Genomic DNA, 20,891 nt, shown 5'->3' on the forward strand with positions numbered 1-20,891 from the left:
CCTTTCATAGGAACGAGACCTAGGGGTGAGTAGTATCTGTGGGCATGAACTAGCAAGTTATTAAAGTTGATGGAACGCGAACGTTGACGACACGAGGAACATGATAAGCACGGCATCGATCGACGATCACAGAGTCTCTGATAAATGTTAACGGCTAGTTCGCATATCGAAATGTTCTCGAAATCCGAATTCGAAGAAAGGCGTCGATCCCAAAAAATATGACCGTGGTTTGGCACACCAGTCAAGCGTGGCACCATGATACTTCGTTATTGGAATAATACTCCAAAGCTTTATGTCATGTCGAATGCCAGACATGCACGTAATTGACATAGTCAGCGGTCTCCGTGGTGTTTAATGGGCTCAGATCTACCGTGATCCAGAAAATCCGGGGGGGCATCGACGAGCACCGTGACGAAATAGAGGGGCCGAGGCCATGATTTGCGATAATGATCATTGATCATGCGCTCCAGTAACACGAGGGAAAGGTACTGATTTCATTTTCTTGAGCCGAGATATCTGCGAGTGGAGATGACAAACCTGCGAAAATAATGAAATAGCACGCCCTCCGTTATCTTGTCCCCCTGATAGGAGTAATAATACACCGCGGCTATTGCAGAACGGTGTGGATTATAGGAGTGCCGCTGTTGCAATCAGTGAGCCAACAAGTTACGCCCAGACTCGCGGACCCAACAGCGTGCCGACAAACTTGGGAACGAGCATATAAGACACTCGAAGTAGAACGATTCGGTCATATGTGACGCTTGTATGGGACAGAGGTGCTCACCAATCACCTGTGGACCTTAATCCATTGAAAAAAAGGCCAACTGAAAAGTGAGACATGCTTGCAAAAGGAATCAATAGGCATTTGCACTATTGTTCAGACCTTTCCACAATGATTGGGCCACAACGTCGGCGCAAGTACCAGTCATGCCACAGCCTGTCTTCCACAATGCTTTGGCCCTTGAAACCTATATAAACTAGAGCAGTGTCACTGTAGAGTGTATCAGACTAACCGTCAGTATCTGCCTATCAACATGCCACGCCTCGAATCTTTATCACCACTGTCTCCTTCGAGCACATGCTGGATACCGTCTAGCGCGGATGCCTACACGACGTTTGAGGGCTTTTTCTCTGAGCGGCGATACAGCATCGCTCAGAGCCAATCAGCAGATGCACTTACAGCATCTTTTGACATATTCACACCTCCACACAACCGAACGAGCGCAAAAATACGTCCAGGGACGTTTGTTGTTTTTGCGTTGTCAACAGCAGAGCTCGCGCAAGAATATCCAGAGGACTCCGAGGACTATCGCAGAATCTGCCAGTACACCCCTGGACGTTATCTCGGGCTCGTAACTTCAGCGTTCGTGCGATGGAATGAACACGATGACAGTACAGTCGAAGACGTGATCGTCCACTTTGTATCAAAGTATACGCCACAGCCATCAGCGGTTGCGAATCATTTCATCCCCATCTTTCCTGTCAGCAGCGCCGCACCGGCAGACAGCTCTGCGCTCCACACGAGCATCTTGTTCCCGTGGATTGACCACAAACAGTGGACGACATTTGGGGTTCGCCTTCGCGTCTGCCAGACGAACCCATCGCCGCTGGTATTCGAACTTTGTAACGAAGACTTTGAGCACTTCGAGGAAAAGGCGGGAAAAGATTATACCCGATTGGAATCTCTCGATTCGACATTGGACGATGAAGCCAAAGAGACACTAGCAAGGCTTTTGGTGGCGCCTTTCGCCTTGCCAGCTGAGATCTGGTTCGACATTAGAAATCATCCGGACATAAAGGAACCTCCGTGTTTCATTGAGGACGTTGACTCTCTTGAAAGGTGACTTCTTTAGTAATCCTTGTTGATCCGTTCCTAGTTCTCACTAAGTGATAAATGATTTTAGTATCGTCGCGGGAGGCACGCCAAGGGATCATGAATCCAGTGCTCTTGATGGGGAGTGAAAGACATAGCTTGAATCGGCGGTTGGAAGTCATGTTACATGTATGTAGATACTGTGGTTGATATGTAAATCAGGAGATATGGAAAGTTGACACCGGCGCGCGCCGACGGAGGTGCTAAGGTTTCAGTGTTTCAGTGTTTCAGTGTGAATTTATAGCATCTGATTGTAGTTTACCGCAAGTGTGTATGCCACTATTTGCGACGGCCAGGTGCAGTAGTCGTCCGCATCCGTGAACGGCTAGGCTTGCGGTTAGGCTGACCCCGATCTTCCATCACTGACTCCTGAGTGGTTTTACTGATCTCCGCGTCCACAGGTGCAGACGATGACTGCCATCCAGGGAATTTCTTTCGTGAGGCATTGCTACCGACTTCAAGATACTCTTCCCTTGTAACAACGTGCGTGGAAAACGCAGGATCGTTCGCAAAAGCAATTGCGGAACGATATACTTCGGTCACAGCGCTGATATTTGTCATGTTGGGTATATAAATAATCGGTCCAAGTCGGACGTACTCTTCTGACCGATATATCTGCAGATCATATTCGACCGGGGTGTGCGACAACAGTTCGGATGATCTGCGGGCAGTTATTACATGATATGTCATGACATAAAGGGTCTTACAATCGCTCGTAAAATCCTGGGAAGTTGGTACTACCACCGATCAGACCAATATTCGCCCAAAACATGCCTCGAAGGTCATCCGGAAGGAGTGAGATAGACGCAGCCACGGTCGCCGCCAACCCCGACTGTTCTAAACCTAAGGGGATATATTTCATTTGGTGGTGCAGTATCGAAGCAATTAGAACACACCGATGTCATCGGGACGGAACAACAGCTCGGGGATTGCAAATCGCTCATTTTCCATGTGAAGGACTTGGTCAGTAGCCGATAACTCCTCGTTGGGAAGCCTGACATGGCCGTGCCTGTTCATTGAGAAATTTGGTAGTACATACTCCTGAACTATGCTATTCTTTTTAGGATTCGAGCTTTCAGGGGTTAGGTAATTGCGTTATCGCTAACGGACATGATCTTACCGACAGGTCTCCAGGTCCTCGAAGAATCTTGTCGACACATAACAGCATGTCTCCTTGGCATGATTCATAATGTAAGTTTCATCCATCATATTCCATTGGCGATATGAGACAAGTTCTTTGAGCTGGTTAGTTAATAACTTGCCGCCTACATCGAGTCTAACCATATAAGCTGTTATCTTCTGGTCGATTCATATAACTCACCTCTTCACGGCATACCATTGTATTTGATTGTTGATGATGGGGACTACATGCGTGAAACTGAACCCCGAATCGATGACAACAAGGCACTCGGGTGGTGACGGTCCGCCTGCTTGAAAGAGACGGCCAAAGGGGATTGTTGCAGCAGCTTATGAAAAAAAGCTGAGGGATGCGAAGAGAATCGGAACGATGCAACTTACGTGTACATCTGTGATAGGAATGAAACTCGTATTCCTCGAAGACAAACTGGTCGTAAACATCTTGGATATTGGGCAGATTGAAGTACGGTTCTGTGATGAGCAGCGAAGACTCGGCGGTGTCCACCTGGGTGCCAAGTCAGTGTTCATTCAGCCATAATCACAGGAGGGACGCACGTTCAGAACCTCGGACGAGAACACGCCGTCCCAAACAGCTTTTTGTGCATCCCAGTCCACCAGATAACCCTGCAGTGCTTCCACAGATAATGACAAATTTGTATAGGAGAAAGACATTTCGATCACGAACCTTTTCAAAAGGCAGACGGTAATGAAGAGCAGAATAATCGCGACATCGTTCCAACTGATGGCCAAAATACGTTGTTTTATCACCTTTTGAGCGCACGATAGCGTTTGGGACCAATCTCGAGTTTCCTCTAGCGTCAAGTCGTTCTCAAAAGCAGACACTCTTACTTGGGTTGGTCGTCATCATCTCCCTCAGGTCCTCTGGCCAAACCAGCCTTGATTGAAGAGGCACCATTATCCAATATGACCGTAGTCTGAGGCTGCATTAGTTCACGGCGGACAGAAGATCTTGCGACTCGAGTTGCCAAGGTGTACTGGGCCAACGGCGATCAAACTTTTTGGACCCGCGTGGACGTCAAGTGCGCGTGAGAACGTTGAACCAGCTTTCGCTGAAGAGACCTCCGCAGCTCTGTTATGAGGATCTTCATTGATCTCGTCACTTGCGCACAGTCACTGCCATATTCTTCAACTGAGGAACACTCGAATCATTGTCAGTGAGAATAGCCGGCGTTCAAAGTCAGTATTGACTTTTCCTACGTGATACATGATTCACAGGACCCATCGTAAACCTAGACTTCATAACATCATTGCAAGTAACGATCATCTGATCTCATTTTTGATGTTGAAGCGGTAATCGCAGTCATGCATTGCGCCTCATTGTGATCTCTTGACTTGCGCCTGAAATAACCATCAAGAATGTGTGTTGGCTTCTACACGCTCGAGCACCCGGAATATGCCCTGTACGTCCCCGCCCTTTCGTCTTATACGTTATCATGACATGTCAATGACCATGCGGCAAATTAAGTGTACTTTGCAGCAACCGTGACGAATATCTTGAACGACCCACTAATTTGGCTCGGTTTCATTCCTTCGATAAGCTAGAGGAGCGTAGCCTTCTAGAAGGAAATATTCTCTCTGGTGTCGATGTTCGTGCTGGTGGAACCTGGTTGGGTGTTAATCGGACCGGAAGAGTTGCCTTTTTGTCCGTGCCCTCTTCACCAGATTGCACGCCCCTGATAACTTTTTTTCTCACAGAACAAACATCACAGAAGAGTACAAGACGTATGGTTCTTCCAGGGGTGACCTCGTTGCCAATTTTCTCTCGTCCAATTCGGAAGAGGACGTACACAATCTTATCCCGTGCGATGCTAAATATGCAGGCTTTAATTTATTACTCTTGACACCATCTACCCGTGGCGAACACGACTTGAAATTCGATGGAACGTATGTCACCAACCATGGTGGAGGGGGAACGCCCATTGTCCGCCCACTGACTGATGCCGAGAGAAGATGCGGGGGGATGTCAAACGGGATTGATGGTAGAGGTGCTGAAATGTGGCCAAAAGTCCAACACGGGCTTCCTTCGTTTAAATCGATCATGAACGCAGTCTCACCGACTACGCCGGAGAAGGAACTAGCCGATGATCTCTTTGAGCTGTTGACGTGGGTATAAGCATGCAACAGCCTAGCCTCCCACTTACTTTGGTCAAATTTCCCAGTTGGAAATCTTCGCAGCCGCCAACCGCACGGTCAGAGCTGAGGAACACGATCCAAGTGGAACCATTTATAATTCAAGGGTCACGAGAATTTTATGGAACGCGCCTTTCGACGGTGATATTAGTGAAAAGAACCGGGGAAGTGTTGTTCATCGAGAGAGATAGGTGGAAGTTCGTTGACGCCAAGCCTGTGCTCTCAGATCACTCTTCGCAGCGTGAATTCCGTTTCAGCTTGCAGCCGGTTCATTAATGATGTCTATGTAGTTCGCCGCACATTGTATGATGATAGTACAGGTCATGTAATGTACAAGTGCTGTAGTTTTGCTACTCTAAGGCACAAGAGACTATAGGCATCATAACATCGTCATAGCCAGCGTGACGAGAGTAAATATATCTGAAAGGGGCTGCTAGGACTAGCTCACGATGGAACGGATGCCCGCTCATGTGATAATATTACTATACAAACCCTGTTCAGTTGGGGAAACGGGGAAGTAGGGATTATATCTCGAAGAAGCCATGGCATTCCACTCTGATACAGAAGCTGATGAGGATCCGTGGAACGGGGTACTTGAGGACGAATGCGACGACAAAATGTCACTTTCGGTAGGTGTGGGAAGGGTTCCATATGGTGATCCCGATGCCTCATCCGGATCATTACCACTAGTTCTCACAACAAACAAATTAGTTAATATGAACACGAGGTCGCCGCGAGGCAAGGCAGGGACAACACACCGCATGAGATCATGCAATTCAATGATGCGCCTGAACAGCTGGCATTGGGTATTTTCGGGATGCTGAGCATACTGCCGTAAAGAGTTGAGTGTACTTTGCAGCTGATGACTCAGAGATATGAAGGCATGACCGGTGGCAGGGTTTGTTCGGCACGAACAAAAAGAATGCGATACCGGGGAGTCAGAGAAATGATTGCCAAAAACTTTATCTTGTTCGGCGGAGTTCATCGGATAGACGTGACCGTTTTCTTGAAACGAGGAGTCGGTATGGTGATGATTATACGTCATGTTCTGATTGGATGTGGGGGATGAATACGGCATGGAGCGCCCATTACTGGGCAAGCTGTTGCTGTAATGATGGCCATTTTGACGCTCGAATGGTGGTGATGAAGGGTTATCTGAATGGAATGCAGAGTAAGACGCTGGAGGGGATGGTGAAAAGCAATACAGATCGGGCCGAGATATGTCTGTAACGGGTTCAATTTTGATGGGAGCACCAGCGGCAGAAACCAAGCCCCGGGGTTCTTGGTTGGTGCGCTCTAGTACATCGTCAGACCGACCGCGCCGTCTGAGTTGCATGTTGTTTTTGGCTGCTCGTGAATGCCACCGTTCAGATGGATCTCCGTCTCGGAAATTGGCATCAGCCCAGCGAGGATGTGGTTTCCCTGCCGTAAACCAGACAGGTAAGAGTGCTGCAAAGGGATTAAGATTATGTGAAACGTCATACGTACCACGCAACTCCCTCACGAGACTTTCGAGTTCTGCAATTCTGTTTCTCAAACGAGTGGCTTCATCGATCGTGGGATCATCCCTGGTATTATGAGATAAGCCTAACCTAGTTTCAACGCCACAAAAAGGACAAACCTCAGTGCTGGGTCATCAATCTCGTAGACACAAAGGCCAGTCTGAAAAAACGTGGAATTAATATGTAATAAGAGACACGAAAAGGATGGACGTACTAAGCCGAGTTGTATACAGCGCTGGCATGGTCGCTTTCTATCACACTGGTGGCGCGTCAGAGATGGCCAAGTTGTGAGAAGGTGTCACTGAACCTTGCGCTTTGAGGTGTGACAATTAAGACATGACTGAGTTGTTCTATTGCGTCTTCTCTTGCGATGGTCAGTGTCAACGGTGTATTCTGAGAGATCCATGATTTCGCCTTTTAACTGAAGTGGGGGTAGAATAGAATCAGAGGACATCCAAGATAAAAAAGATTTGAGGCGAGGAAGGAATGAGTTGAAACGAGTTTAAGAGAATTAAAGCTAGTCTTACTTATGTGTTCACGGCGCATTAAGTAACTGACCAGAAGAGATCTTAAGAGATCCAGATCGCCTCGGGCTGATGTAGACTTCTTCGCAAAAACTTGTCTCTGTGGGATCCAGCCCTGTACAAGGTTGCCTTCCAGTCTCGGCAGTGACATAAATACAACGTGTGAGCGTAGACCTGGACTACCGCATCTGGACTCATCTCCTTCCTGCCAATCTAAGCCACCATTCGTCTTATGTACTAGTACAAGTCACATAGCTCAAGAGTCTAAATTCAAAAGCAGTACTGGTGACCTCGGAAATCTGATTAGCCTCCACCTAATTCATCATATCAGATGTGCATGTGAACCAAAAGTTGAATCTCAGCGAACGCCGCCGCGACAGGATATGCATTGCATCGTCGCCTAGTACTAGTTCACCGTCAAACATCCCCTAGCTCAAGGGAGATCAATTGAACCCAATATCAATTATTTCAACGCTCAGTATTCGCTCATACGAAGTAGCGTTTCACGGATCACTGACTCCAAGTGACTACACCCGACGTCATTCATCCAACCTCGCCTGAGAGTATCACCGTCTTTACGGGGATCTTTGAGGTCCCAATAACGTGAACATCTAAATATTGATTCACAGGCGTTCACCTACGTCTTCATGTCCTGCCATCGCACAGAAGGGAAATGGCCGTCACGTTTTCTTGACGCTGAATGATGGAACTCCCATGACTTTAAGCGTAAGACACACACCTCTTTCCTAAAAGAACAAAGGTTCGCCTCCACTCCGTTCATTAAAATCATTTTGGTCCATCCTAAGCAATGGATGGCGCATATTAACTTGGTCAACAGCTACATACATGAATCAATTTACCTGTGTTGTGTCATTTACTCATTCCTCAAGTCCGACGCTGTCCGGACTCGGCGCAAAAATACTGACTTCGCTTAATCCAGTGCTGTTCCCCTATCACCCAAAGGCACGCAAGATCACGAGACAGACGGACAGCGGCTTCCGGGGACACTGGTCCTCACGCTTACGTCTTAGCTCGGTGAGGCATTGCCCGCCCCAATACTGAACGGTCACCGTAACTTGTCAAGATCGGAGGAAAGCGACTCCACATATCAATCCATAAAGGATCCGCTATAGTCGGCAGGACAGACTGAATCAGGATCTGAGGCCACAGAGTTGAGTTTGAACTGCGAACCTACCACATGCTTGGCTCTGATCTTCCTTTTCGAATATCCTGGTCACATATGGTCAGATTCCCTCTCACCAATCAATCGAATTAGGCATTTGCATTCAAATCAAGAAACGTAGAACGAGATTCCCTGTGTTTTAGAACGACGGTCAACACAAATACGAACCAATTTGAAGCGAACAAGCGCACAAATTCGTCATGTGAACATTACCTTATGCGGAAGGAATGACAATGTCACAGAACAGCTGAGTAGAGATAAAATTTCGGTGTACTCACTGAGAACTTATCATAGTGCTTTTCCGTGACGACTCTGAACATACAAGGACCCAGATAATTGACTCTCATGAGCATGACACTGTAGGTCAAAACAGGTTGTAACTTGCTGTCACCATGTCAGGTATTACCTTGATGGGGAGCCGACTTGACTGATAGGGACCACGGTCATAAATTTGTTTCAGTGCAGTCATTGCCTTATCGCCTGGTTTCGACGGAATGTCATGTCCTCAATTCAACGTCTGTGCGCCATTTTTCAGATTGGCAAAACCTAGGCAAAATATTGATCACTGAGAACCAGTCATGGAGAAGACCGAATTCGATTTGTTCCAACCTGCCCGTCGCGGGATAAGCCGACGTCACGTATTCTGGCGCACAAGGGAGTTTCCGAGATCAAGACACTCGCATGAAATGAATACCACCGCAGAATCAGTCCATTCTCGAGCACATGGGGACCTAGGGTCTGGTCATAAACGTCGCAAACAAGTTCGAGGAGAGGTTCCTTAATGATCTTTGATGACTGTTGCAAAATCCCGCGAGAGTAGAATTCTACACCGAGGACCCCAGATACACGTCGGACAACTTGTCGAATCATCGGTCCGGATAAAGGCGGTTGCCATCAGCGTGCTTCTCTCCTCAAAGCTTCAAGCTTCAAGGTCCGACGAAGGAGGACGTGGTGGCCACTTAGCGAGAGAGCTTTAGTCACCCACAAGGCCTGCTATCAGGGTGATCAGTGAAGAGAAGTCTCGAGCTACCACGCACAATCAAGTCTGCATGCTACGTTGCTGTGTATATTCTTTATCTAGGGTGGAGCTGCTGACGATGCCGATATTCTTGCGAATCACGCCAACGAAGTTCAACTTCGAATAATCGAATTCGCGATGACTTGGCTCCAGCATTTGGGTAAACTTATTGGCACTGACCCATACACATTGGTCCATATTGTGGAGGTGCGTAAGCAACTATATGGCGTCAGACTGCGGTCTAACATGATCCGATCAGGAGTCTTCGTCTGTACGACGTGGCGCCAGCTAACTCGTGAATTTTGGGTAATACTGAAGGAGCAGCAATAACACGCTGTTGGCAAGCCTGTTTTCTTGGACGAGGGGCTTGGGATGGAAATAATTCACCAACCCCTTACTGGAAATTCGGCTAATGCAGCCGCTGGTGCATAACTGCCCTTTCCTTGCCATTCTCGGTGAGTCGTGCCAGGTCTCATCGACCATGGGCGACTTTGGCATCGTACATGCCCCCTCAGGACTTTGAATTATTGGAAGTGAGTATATTCCTCAAAAAATCATACCATGATGTGATCGAATCGTATTTGGTTGTACCCCCCTGATGGAAGGGTAGGTGAAATGTACGACAGGTAAGCACGGTGCTATTGCCAGCACTGATGCCATTGCCGCTCCCTCCAATCTTTCAAAAACTTACTGGTGACAATTCCGCGAGGGATATCGCTGATTCCCGCGGCGACCGCATGCCATTGTTATCAACACGTACTTTTACGGCCAGACGACTTCTATTCATGCTGACTACTGGCTCCAGAGTTGTTACTCCGGGTATCAAGAATCCCGCTACTGATCAGCTGCTACTGGACGGACTCTTGACAGGCGCAATGCCAGATGATCACGCTCGCAAACTCAAGATAGCGGTAAAGTGTGGAGACTATACAGGGGGGAGATTTAGGTTGACAGTTTATCTCTGCGGTCTACGGTGATTACACGAAGCCTCCCGTGTAGAGAAATAATTCCAATGTATGAAGGTCTGGCTAGACGCGGTCCCCTGAGCGAACCTTCACCGGACTTTCCAGAAACGGACCCGGGCTCCGGGATCAAGGTTCTTTGGGTATTGTCCGGGGTCCTTGCCACGCACCTCCACAGTTGGTTCAGGGACATCGATGGCGTGGGATCGCCAAAATGACGCTGGCACATTCAGGTACCTCGTTCCTGCGCCGAGGATCGTCAGGAGGAAATCCGAGGACAGCATTCGATCCCCGGTTACGTGGAAAGTTCACCGGCGGCTACCAGGTCACCTTGTATTGATAGTTCTAGAAATTCGAGAAGGTGTTGTACAAAATGAAGTGGAGACGCTATCAGTCAAGATGTGCAGGGACGTTATTATTGACTAGTGACGGAAGAAGACAGAGGCAAAGCTCAACCATTTTACCAGGCTGATGAGATCGTGCACTGGAAGTTGACCGATCGACAATCAATTGCTGTATAGCACTAAAAGTCTTGGCAAAACACCAACTCTACGACGATCGTATGTTTAATTTTACACTAAGTGGGAAGGATATCAACAAAAGCACTCACTGTAGTTCGTCCCGTCGTGATGTGGATAGATAAGCACTGCCTAGAATGAATCCTGCGGTCAACTTGTCGTTAGCTGAGATAGTTGCGCCAGTGCTCATATGACCATGATGCTCCAAATGCCTCAAGTTGTATTGCGAAGACCGGAAGGTTTACACAACTAGCTTCGGTACTCCTATGTAGTACATGTATTTTAACCACCGTCGCGTCAAAATATCTGAGAACAAATCAGGAATAGCAAAGATGCACTAAATGTTCCGGCACGGATGGAAACATTGTTTGATACCACCGAAGCGAAGCACTCGGAGAAGAGACCTCTCACCGATGGTATCAAATAGTGTCCATCACCACTGGTTCTGACATTAATGTGTCATGAAAGTGTGTCATGGAATAGATGTTCATCAGACTTCTCTGTTCGTCCATCCCGCTTACGTTGAAATGGAGGTGTCGAATCTCGCAAGACCTCGTACCTCGAAACCGACTGGGGATGCCCCACAACATGTGGAGCAGAAGGCCGCAAAGGTCGAAGAACTTCAAGCCATGTATATTGCGTTCGAAAGTTCGCATAGCTCGCGAAATGAAACGAGGAGCATCCGAACGATGGTCGTCCCGATAAACCCGGCCGGAGATCCGGGTGGGGAGAATAATTGCTGGCACAGCGTGACGCTCGTGATGCCGTCGGAGAATTCAATTGGAATGAGTGATGAGAAAATGAATTAATCTGGACAGATATGGATAAAAGTGAAGGCGCTGAGTAGCGGAGAGGGGGCAGCTCCTGCCGGCACCTCTCGACGGCGATTCAGTACGGTCACTTAGCGATGAGTTTCGACTACATAGCTTGTCTGATGATGATCGTCCCTCTGGGGGTTGAGAGCCACAAGCGTACTGAGCGGGGGAGGGGTAATATAATGAAAAACGCCGACAGTTCAAATCGGGGTTCACTGTTTGAAAATACAGCTTCGACTTATAGCAAGCGATCAGGCACTGATCAAAGAATATTCTGTCAACATTGACTTGATTACAACAGAACAGAACATAACTACAACCTATTACAGCCCCCTTCAAAGTTCATTGATGACGATTCGGTGGTTTGCAGTAGGTTGGTAGCAAATCGAGGCAGGTTGATGTTGCATGATCATCAGAATAAGCTAAGGCGAGCGCTTAGCTGGCGTTCCATGAATCGAAGTGCCTATCACGGCGGCCGTAAGGTTCGAGAGCTCTCGCTAAGTATTTGTCCACTGGGTTCGGGCCATCAGTACCTGGCCTTGACCGATAGTTATGCTCTCGTGCCTTTTCAGATGAAGTTCGATTGATTGATCAATGATGGGCGACGTTCCATATATCGTTGGCAGAGACCATGGAAGCCTAGGGATGATAAATTAGTTCCCGTATCGACCGCAATTGCCCATGCCTTCTAACACTCGTCATTTGTTCGAATTCCGCCTACGCACTGGATACGTGAGATTCTTCCTCTGTTCGCCGTTGATACGCCCAAGGCTATGCCATTCGCCATACTAGATCATGGTCTGGCATTCGCGACAGAAAAAGGAATGACTGTTTTCTTTCTCTATGTGATTAGGTTTGAGAAAGTATAATAAATCTTGACATACTGCAGGAGGGTTGTGCGCAGTCGCTTGATCAGTCGATATTGGTTCTTTCCGCGATTTGGTATGTGGAAAGTGAAATTCCTTCAAAACTGATCCTTATTGGTAACATTGCTCACGTGTCACCGAAAGAGATGAAACGAGTAGCATGGCAGGCCAAGCCTACAGCTAGCTCTTCGTGCGTGTGTTCAAACTATCATCCACATTGCGATGGCTTACGAAGCCGAAAATGTATCGCCCACTTCTCAAGCGGAAGAATCAGACCCCGATGCGCTGCTTTCACCACCTCCCGATGCTAGGCCAGAACCCGGGCTTAATGGCAAACCTGTTCGCTGTGAGTAGCTCCGGTATTTTGCGGTAATCCACAGTTTGAGCGGTCTCCATAGGGTACGATGTGAGTGGACGAGTTTGGAACTTGGAGTTAAATTTAAAGGTTAAGTGGGAATTATGACATATAGGCGGATAGGACAGAGTCATACACGCGAATCGCGCCTTTCCAAGAGGGGCATGATACCTCTGTAGAGTGAGTAGTAAACATCAAGATAGTCTTTCGCGCTCATAGCCCTTAGGTTCTTCTATAAGCCAATTACGCTAACTGCACTTGGCTTTGGCCTGGCTGCACTGAGCTATGTGGCCATGACCCAGGATGTCCTGGAAGAAGGCCGGGACAAGCGGCGTGTGTAGGTTTGATTGATGTATCTGTGTGAGGTCTGATAGTAACCGCCAACATTCCTTAACAGGGGCGCTTATGCTGCAGTAGTCTCATTCCTCATGTTCTCGATGATCCAATTCCGGGATGGACCATTCATTCGCCCCCACCCTGCGTTTTGGCGTGCAATACTTGGAATTAATTTACTATACGAGCTTGCCCTCGTCTTCCTGCTGTTCCAAGATTTGAACTCTGCGCGACGAATGATGACTCTTTTGGATCCTTCACTGAACCGGCCTTTACCTGAAAAGAGCTACGCGGAAAACTGCGAATTGACACCGCATAATATTTGGGTGAGGTATTTTTAACGTTACTGCATAGTTCTGTGGTGTTGATGGGTCAACAGGATGCGATCGATATCTTTTGTCTAGCACATGCTCTGGGTTGGTTTGGCAAGGCTATGATACTGCGCGATTATTGGTTTTGTTGGGTATTTCCAATTTACCTTCTATTTGATTTCACAGATCTACATCTCAGCTTTAGATTCTGAGCATTGCATTCGAGTTCGCAGAGTATAGCCTACAACATCAACTTGCGAACTTTGCTGAGGTATGTCTGTTGGATTTGTCACATATAAATTAACGTTCGTTTTAAAAAAACTTGTTGATTGACAGTGTTGGTGGGACCACGTACGTTACTACCTTCTTGGACTTGGCGCTGAATAATTTTGCTTCCGCAGTGGATACTTGATGTTCTAGTCTGCAACTGGCTAGGAACTTATCTGGGTGAGTGTTGGGAATCTCGGATGTAAAACATCTGGGATGCTAATACGACACGATAGGCATGAAGACTTGCCAGTATTTGGAAGTGAAGGTGAGGAGCCACCTAAGTTTTACCTGCGGGCGCTAGAAATACATGCGTTTCAGCCTTACGAGTGGCGCGGCCTACGGCAAACAAGGGGACTGCGGTCAAAGGCTCGCCGCGTGCTTAGCCAGTTCTCCCCACACGACTGGACAGCATTTAAATGGGAAGGAACTGCATCGTTCTTGCACTATTTGATAGTTGTATTGCTCCTAGCAGTCTTTCTTGCTGCGGAGCTGAATCCATTCTATCTCAAGGTGAGCATGCTGATATGCCAGTTACCCTTGTTACGGTTCTCACGGTATCTGTAGAGTCTGCTTTGGATGGAACCTGATCATCCGATTGTGATACTAAGGCTTGCAGGCGTCTTTCTTTGCGCATTGCCTGCTGTGCGAGAGCTTTACCTATACATAAATAACCCAAGGTATGTATGCTGTGTGAGTGACGCCCGGGAATCTTCTTACTTCCATCGCTATTAGGAAAGCGAAACGGATGGGGCAACATGTGTGGCTCCTTCTAGCCACGATCCTGACCGAACTTATGGTTATCACTAAATGGAGCAAGGGCCAGTTCACGGAGCCGTTTCCATTGTATGTTCGGTGGGCATGGATGATTGGGGGAATCTTGTTGGTGTTATATCCTGCGATCAGGGTGAGTGCCCCTTGTTCATTGAGCGTTTGTATCTTTGGCGTTGGCTGAAACTGAGAATATAGTTCGGCTTGCCGAGCGTGCGCAAGTACGTCGGAAAGCAGAAGCAGAAGCGAAGAGGGAAAGGAAAGGGGAAGAAGGCGCAGTGAGACTTCATATTATATTGCTGATATCCCTTATATACTACTTGTAGGTACTTATTGCGCATGAATGAAGTTCCTCTGTTATAATTAAGTTATGCTCGACATTTGTCCGAAGTGGGAGAGAAACAGATAGGGAATATTCTGGTGCTTACTGGAGGGTACCACAGGCTGTGATTGGTCATCGATACTGCATTAGTCATCAACACGGCATTGTGCATAGATTGCCCTGGTCCAAGAGACAATCGTTCGTTCGTTCTTGTTCTACGACCGCCACTGCCACTATCACCAGCACCACTACCACTTTCTTTTCTGCGACTGCATACACTGTAGAGCAGAGTTTCAGATTTTCCATGGACAACAATAACGGCGGTAATGAGGACGGTCGTGGTCATCGTTTTGGTCACAACTTCCATCTACCAACGTCAATTCAGAACGTATTTCGAAATATAAACCAGGCTTTTTCCCACAGTCATAGTCATTCTGCACAGCAGGACTCTACACAGGAAGTCGTCATGTCTGACGCGCCTCCACTCGAGCCCATAGACGCTCACGCGCTTGCCGTAGATCGCGACAGGACTCCAGTCCCAGAAACTTCTGCCCTGCCGCTCCGGACTTCCCAGTCTGGACCATTCGCTGAAGATGTAGATATGCCATCTGCTTCAACCATCTCATCCTTACAAGCTCAGCCCACCCGCGATGACGATGAGGACTCTATGCCTGAGCTGCGTTCCGTGTCAGACTCTGATGAGTCAGACGACAGCCAATTCTCTCGTGCAGAGACACTACCCAATCTCCTGACTGTCGACGATGATCACGACAGTGACTGGACGGATGATGAAGACGATCTGCCACCGCTCGAGCCTATCGCCGGGAGTAGACGCGCTCGGGTGGATGATGATGTAGACGAAGCGCGGGATCGTAGGCATCCTTCAGAGCGTGTAGGTCGTCCTGCCTCACCTCCTATCCCTCCTCCACAACCGTCTAATCCCGAGCAGCGCCCACCTGTCGGCAACCAGGCATTCCTAGACGGGTTCATGGCTCCCTTATTTGGGATGAATCCATTGCCTGGTGGTAATACATTTCCAGGTCCTGGTCCTGGCGCTGAGAATATTGCGGTAGAACATACTGGTGAGGGCATCGCCCATCCTCCGCGACCGCAAAATAATCCAATCCCTGGTCACGTACATCATGCCGTGCCTATCTTGACTGCAGGTTTTACTTTCACAATTCCTCTTGGAGGTCCTCCGAATCAGAATGGAGGCGTCCCCGCCCCGCCCCCATTTGGTCCAGCAAATGTACCTCCAGATGCTGCTGGAGGAGGTCGGGATGGGTTTCTCCAAGCATTCGCAGATTTCTTGCAGCAAATGCAGCAATTTGGGGGGCTTGATGACAGTCGAGAAGATCCTGAACGAGCGAAGAAAACTCATTGCGGGTTTGGAGGCTGTACCCGTAGGGCTCGTAAAGCGCTTGGAAAGAGTTGGTGGTGCGCCTGGTGGACACGTAGATGGTGCAGAGACTACCGAATCTTCCTCTCCAGGATGCGCAATCTGCTGGGATACTTTATTGGATGCCGAGAGTGATAGTTTCAAAGCAAAGGCTCCAGAGGAACCCTCCGCTGGAGCCAGCACCGAAACATTGACTACTGCACCTGAAGGAGAATCAAAATACGCCGATGAGCACCGATTCTGGGTCTACTCCATCGATTGCCCATCCCGACAGATTCAGATCTGCTGTCCAGCTCTCAAAGCTCCAACTCTCCGTTAGAATCATCCGTCCCTGAGGAGCCCAAAATCATCTCCCTCCCTTGTGCTCATGTCTTCCACGAATCCTGTTTGCTCCCCTGGTTTACAAGGGCGAAGCAAGCGACGTGTCCAACATGTCGGTTCAACATTGATCCCGAGAACTACCAGTTCACCGCTTCCTTATCAGCCTTTCAACTTTGGAGCACCTCGTTCAGCTCCACAAGCAAACGGTGCTGCTCCTGCTGCCCAAGCAGCTCCCGCGCCTGCATCTGGTGCAGCACAACCTGTACCAGCTTCTACTGCCGAACAACCTGCGGCCGCTCCTCCGCCTGCAGGACCCACCGCCTTTGAAGCTGCAGCGCTGAGCCAGCGCCTCAGCCTGCAAGCTAACCAAGTTCCTCCTAATTTCTTCAACCCTGGCCAACCTGGCCAGGGCTTCACCTATCGAACGGCGTATCCGCAGGCCTGGAGCCACTGTACATATCCTGCAGTTTCCCGAGGAAACGCTTTCCAGGACTTCTTTCGTCGTGCTGGAGCAGGCCCCATGCCACGCCTCCAGTTCCTCGAACACGTACGCAGTCCCTTCCTACTATTGCAGATAACCGTCCCTTCGGCGGGCCGCAAAGCAGGCGACTTCATGACCATCGGCCTTGATCTGATCTTCAACGAATCGTTACCCGCAGATATGCCACTGCCGCAGCAGCAGCCTCACACACAGGGGCAGTCCCAGCCACAAGGGGAGCCGGAATCACAGCAGCAGCCTCAGCCTCAAGATGGGGTCCAGGAGCAGCAGCAGAACCAACCTCCAGGGCAAAGGCAAGGCCGAGCACCGCCTGTCGGCGAGGTGCCCCAGGAGTTCGAGTTCCAAAACTTTATCAACAATCTCATTCAAAATGCTACACGTACTTCATCCCATCCCAATGTTCAACAACGGACCCGCTGCACCAGAGGGGCAGCCTCAGCCTGCACAGGGCAGGAGCCACCTGCTGATGAAGCCCAGGTTCCTCCTATTAATGCGCCTCCGCCCCATCCAGGCGGTGCTTCCCTACCGATACCGCCATTCAACTTCCCACACACGCACCCTATCCGCCCGACGCGCCCAATGCCTCCGCGCCGCGAGAGGAAGACATGGATGCTGCTGCCGCACCCGGTCCCTCGCTGCGGCAACGAGTGGAGCAGAAGGAGCGCGAGGCGGGCCTACGGTGCTACGATCCGTCGTGTGGCATTGGCCCGTCTGACGAAGACCCCGTCCCTGAAATACTGGCTGAGTCAATGAAGCAGCTCTCAATACATCCATTATTGCATCCTGGAGAAGGATCTTTGTGCGCGCACACATTCCACCCTGCGTGCTTAGTTAGTGCGGAGCGCGTTGCCGGATGGGGCGCGGAAGATAAAACGGAGCCGCACGTGGAGGTGGTCGTGCCCAGTATGCCGTGATTTGGGATCTGTCACGAGGGAAGAGTGGGAGGAGGGCGTATTGGCTCTCTGAATGATCGATCGATATTGTGATCGTCCGTTCATTTTGCATGCTTCTTGGAAGTATACCTGTATGGTGAGTGACGATGTGTAATGTTAGGAAAGCTGTGTGTCTAATCGTATACAGTCTTGTCTCTAGTAATGATGTTTCATAACCCACGAAATATGTGACTTCTCGGATTATTTTACGTCTCTAGATTGTTATTTTCATTGCCTGTTATCGCAACATAGTTACGTGTATGTATGCCTCATTCTAATTGCACACACGCAATACATGCATTCATGAACCTTCAAATACTCATCGAACTTTATCGCCGCAGGTGAATATATATGCTAGCAATGCGCAGAAGAAAAAGTCTATTGCCAAATACACGGTGGATTTTGTTAATGTGAACCGAAGTGTAACTACAGTATTATTACAACTACTCATTCCCTTGTTATAATCGCCGAAAACTCAAGCACGCAACTTCTGGCGGAGGAGCTTTTGAGGGTCTCACCATCCTCAGCAAACTTCTTGATACCCTCGTGCAACTTGTCGAATGCCATCGAGTCCTGGAGAAGGGTCCAGCGGAACTCGGGCTCGTTGTCGACGAAAGAGACCTTGGGCAGGGCTCGGCTTGTGCAGCTTAGGAGGGGATTTAGTCGTTCGTTAGATGGAAGCCACAAGGTACATACCAACACGGGCGTCGAGCCTCTTGGAACGGGCTCGGTCGAGTTCTTGAGTTCCTCGAGCAGCGCGGGGGCAATGGTGAGGAAGTCAACACCAGCAAGGGCCTTAATCTCGCCAACCTGCAAACTGAGTAGACTCGTGTAGTGTTGCATGAGCGAACAAGTACGCACGTTACGGAAGGAAGCACCCATGACGATGGTCTTGTAGCCGTGTTGCTTGTAGTAGTTGAAGATCTTCTTCACGGACTGGACACCAGGGTCCGCATCACCCTCGTAGGTCTTGCCCGTCGACTTCTTGTACCAGTCGAGGATCTGAATCCAGATATCAATCAGTCGAACATAGATAGGATAAATGATGGAGACATACACGTCCAACGAAGGGCGAGATGAGGGTGACACCTGCCTCAGCGCAAGCGACGGCCTGGCCGAAACCGAAAAGAAGGGTCAAGTTGCAGTGGATGTTGTCATCACGCTCGAGTTCACGAGCGCCTGGATACCCTCCCACGTCGCTGCGATTTTGATGAGAACACGCTCCTTCTTGATACCAACAGACTCGTAGAGGGCAATGAGCTCCTTAGCCTGAGAATAGATAAAAATAAGGAGCCAGTCAGGATATGTGACAACATCACTTGCCTTAGCCTTGGTGCCCTCCTTGTCAAAGGAGAGACGAGCATCGACTTCCGTCGATACACGACCAGGGATGATAGCAAGAATCTCCTTGCCAAACTCGACAAGCTGATTATAAATATTGATCAATAAGAGTATCAGCGCAAGGCTGACAAAGACAGACCAGACGGTCCATAGCAGCATTAGTTTGATGCTCGAGGTCACCCGCCCTTGCTCTTGCCGACTTTGATGGCGGCATCAATGAGGCGGGAATGATCCTGGCTTGTTGGCAGCAGCCAAGATCAAGGATGGATTTGTAGTAGCATCCTAACAATATACTGTTTAATTACAGGTGCATTAAACATAGATTCATTGTAGCGATTACCTGTGGTTTGTAAACATCGATTGCTGATAAGATTAACCAGAATATCAGTGCATGATCAGCAGGATGGACAATGGCGAACATACATTCGAAGTCACCGGAGTCGGAGACAACAACAGTTCCAGTCTGTTTAAGAAGGTCAAGAGATGTGGTCATGGTGGTCTTAGAGAGAGAGAGAATTGGTCGTTCGAACGATGCTTACTACTAGTGATATACGCGCTCAGCCACGGTGAGATCATACGATCGGCCCGTTTCGAACGTGAGTGTTTTATTCCTCTTTAACAGTTACCGGTGCCAGTTGCCTTTTTTGGTATAGCTTTTGTTAAAATACATCGCAATTTTGCACGATTATTAGTAGGCGCTGTGGGATCCCGGTGTCGGTTTTCCACAAGCGTGTCTCTTTGGGGGGCGCCGATCCCATCACTTCTTGCTAATGTCGACAAACGTGTCTTTGACTTTTGTAGAAATTCGCCCGAAATTTGTCGACAGGAATAGCATTGGACTCTCAGAGATCAGTGGCAGTCGCCCTTGCAACCACCATTCAGCTCTTGGGATGGCTCATGGCCTCCGGTCTGTGAGCTGAATTGGCCTAGTAAAGGCCCGCGATGTAAGATTGCTGTGCGTTGCTTACACGTTTATCACAACTCCATGCGAATTCTGTTTAGGCTAACCTCTCATGTCAGGCCCGAAGCCACTCGACAATGGGCTGTATGAGAGCATTTGTGGTGGAAACGAATCATGGCTGTTCAATGTTGCGATAGGAATGTTTACACAGACAGACTGGTGCAAAACTTTGTTTCAATCAGGTTTTCCCGGTCGCTCTTGCCTGACCGTGAGGGTTCGTGGATTGACTCTTGAATATCTGAAGAGAAACTTGGTAAGTCAAAGTCACATCTTTAACTCTGTAAGAACTTACCACTGGGTATTTTATAGGTACATTAACAATCAGTATAGATGTCTTACCTGATGACTTTGACCGTAACAGTCAAAGTCATCAAGTAAGACATACGATACCTTCACGTCCCATCCAAATTCCTAAATTGTTTCCTCGTCAGTTCATCCCACACAAACTTGCGTCTACCATTCGTGGTACGGAAACTAACCACATAATTTGTCCTCTTGGTTACCCTTCAGGTAGGTTTCATTGTACTATT

At 48.7% G+C, this 20,891-nt stretch overlaps 8 protein-coding genes across 8 annotated transcripts; 5 read left to right on the top strand and 3 right to left on the bottom strand.

Moving 5' to 3' along the window:
- Nucleotides 1-1,034: 1,034 nt before the first annotated feature.
- BJ212DRAFT_1479736 (uncharacterized protein) lies at nucleotides 1,035-1,844 on the top strand (the record flags this gene model as incomplete). The annotated part of the gene is made up of 1 exon (XM_041339946.1): nucleotides 1,035-1,844. One exon carries the CDS (start codon nucleotides 1,035-1,037, stop codon nucleotides 1,842-1,844), a length of 810 nt encoding a protein of 269 aa, XP_041194631.1.
- On the bottom strand, nucleotides 1,761-3,957 carry BJ212DRAFT_1497927 (actin-related protein Arp6; the record flags this gene model as incomplete). The annotated part of the gene is made up of 10 exons (XM_041341552.1): nucleotides 1,761-2,420; nucleotides 2,472-2,534; nucleotides 2,581-2,716; nucleotides 2,770-2,945; nucleotides 2,994-3,149; nucleotides 3,195-3,339; nucleotides 3,392-3,515; nucleotides 3,566-3,634; nucleotides 3,696-3,810; nucleotides 3,860-3,957. 10 exons carry the CDS (start codon nucleotides 3,955-3,957, stop codon nucleotides 2,153-2,155), a joined length of 1,350 nt encoding a protein of 449 aa, XP_041194632.1. The 3' UTR covers nucleotides 1,761-2,152.
- A 430-nt stretch (nucleotides 3,958-4,387) lies between these two features.
- BJ212DRAFT_1269128 (NRDE protein-domain-containing protein) lies at nucleotides 4,388-5,437 on the top strand (the record flags this gene model as incomplete). Its single annotated transcript, XM_041330789.1, has 4 exons — nucleotides 4,388-4,431; nucleotides 4,497-4,673; nucleotides 4,727-5,134; nucleotides 5,191-5,437. The coding sequence occupies 4 exons, from the start codon at nucleotides 4,388-4,390 to the stop codon at nucleotides 5,435-5,437; spliced, it is 876 nt and encodes a 291-aa protein (XP_041194633.1).
- Nucleotides 5,438-5,627: 190 nt separating this feature from the next.
- BJ212DRAFT_1269027 (uncharacterized protein) lies at nucleotides 5,628-7,117 on the bottom strand (the record flags this gene model as incomplete). Its single annotated transcript, XM_041330779.1, has 6 exons — nucleotides 5,628-5,853; nucleotides 5,920-6,583; nucleotides 6,650-6,729; nucleotides 6,783-6,823; nucleotides 6,878-6,922; nucleotides 6,971-7,117. The coding sequence occupies 6 exons, from the start codon at nucleotides 7,115-7,117 to the stop codon at nucleotides 5,628-5,630; spliced, it is 1,203 nt and encodes a 400-aa protein (XP_041194634.1).
- A 2,409-nt stretch (nucleotides 7,118-9,526) lies between these two features.
- Nucleotides 9,527-11,677, top strand: BJ212DRAFT_1298801 (uncharacterized protein; the record flags this gene model as incomplete). Its single annotated transcript, XM_041332751.1, has 9 exons — nucleotides 9,527-9,595; nucleotides 9,807-9,843; nucleotides 9,999-10,014; nucleotides 10,161-10,304; nucleotides 10,388-10,527; nucleotides 10,584-10,683; nucleotides 10,872-10,910; nucleotides 11,190-11,284; nucleotides 11,352-11,677. 9 exons carry the CDS (start codon nucleotides 9,527-9,529, stop codon nucleotides 11,675-11,677), a joined length of 966 nt encoding a protein of 321 aa, XP_041194635.1.
- A 1,094-nt stretch (nucleotides 11,678-12,771) lies between these two features.
- Nucleotides 12,772-14,868, top strand: BJ212DRAFT_1446478 (PSS-domain-containing protein; the record flags this gene model as incomplete). Its single annotated transcript, XM_041338253.1, has 13 exons — nucleotides 12,772-12,895; nucleotides 12,948-12,955; nucleotides 13,020-13,084; nucleotides 13,131-13,241; nucleotides 13,302-13,563; nucleotides 13,617-13,700; nucleotides 13,754-13,819; nucleotides 13,885-13,899; nucleotides 13,950-13,995; nucleotides 14,120-14,328; nucleotides 14,383-14,495; nucleotides 14,551-14,722; nucleotides 14,785-14,868. 13 exons carry the CDS (start codon nucleotides 12,772-12,774, stop codon nucleotides 14,866-14,868), a joined length of 1,359 nt encoding a protein of 452 aa, XP_041194636.1.
- A 1,380-nt stretch (nucleotides 14,869-16,248) lies between these two features.
- BJ212DRAFT_1347601 (uncharacterized protein) lies at nucleotides 16,249-18,399 on the top strand (the record flags this gene model as incomplete). The annotated part of the gene is given in 6 exon segments (XM_041335371.1): nucleotides 16,249-16,345; nucleotides 16,582-16,744; nucleotides 16,764-17,175; nucleotides 17,203-17,754; nucleotides 17,781-18,037; nucleotides 18,060-18,399. The coding sequence occupies 6 exon segments, from the start codon at nucleotides 16,249-16,251 to the stop codon at nucleotides 18,091-18,093; spliced, it is 1,515 nt and encodes a 504-aa protein (XP_041194637.1). The 3' UTR covers nucleotides 18,094-18,399.
- On the bottom strand, nucleotides 18,400-20,024 carry BJ212DRAFT_1347603 (uncharacterized protein). The gene is made up of 8 exons (XM_041335372.1): nucleotides 19,824-20,024; nucleotides 19,540-19,589; nucleotides 19,383-19,484; nucleotides 19,280-19,328; nucleotides 19,117-19,238; nucleotides 18,921-19,061; nucleotides 18,756-18,869; nucleotides 18,400-18,680 (listed from the first exon to the last, which is right to left on the bottom strand). Exons 1-8 carry the CDS (start codon nucleotides 19,891-19,893, stop codon nucleotides 18,507-18,509), a joined length of 822 nt encoding a protein of 273 aa, XP_041194638.1. The 5' UTR covers nucleotides 19,894-20,024; the 3' UTR covers nucleotides 18,400-18,506.
- Between the last annotated feature and the right edge of the window lie 867 nt (nucleotides 20,025-20,891).

The sequence above is a fragment of the Suillus subaureus genome (genome assembly GCF_016647635.1).
Source record: "Suillus subaureus strain MN1 chromosome Unknown BJ212scaffold_11, whole genome shotgun sequence".
Taxonomy (NCBI): Eukaryota; Fungi; Basidiomycota; class Agaricomycetes; order Boletales; family Suillaceae; genus Suillus; species Suillus subaureus.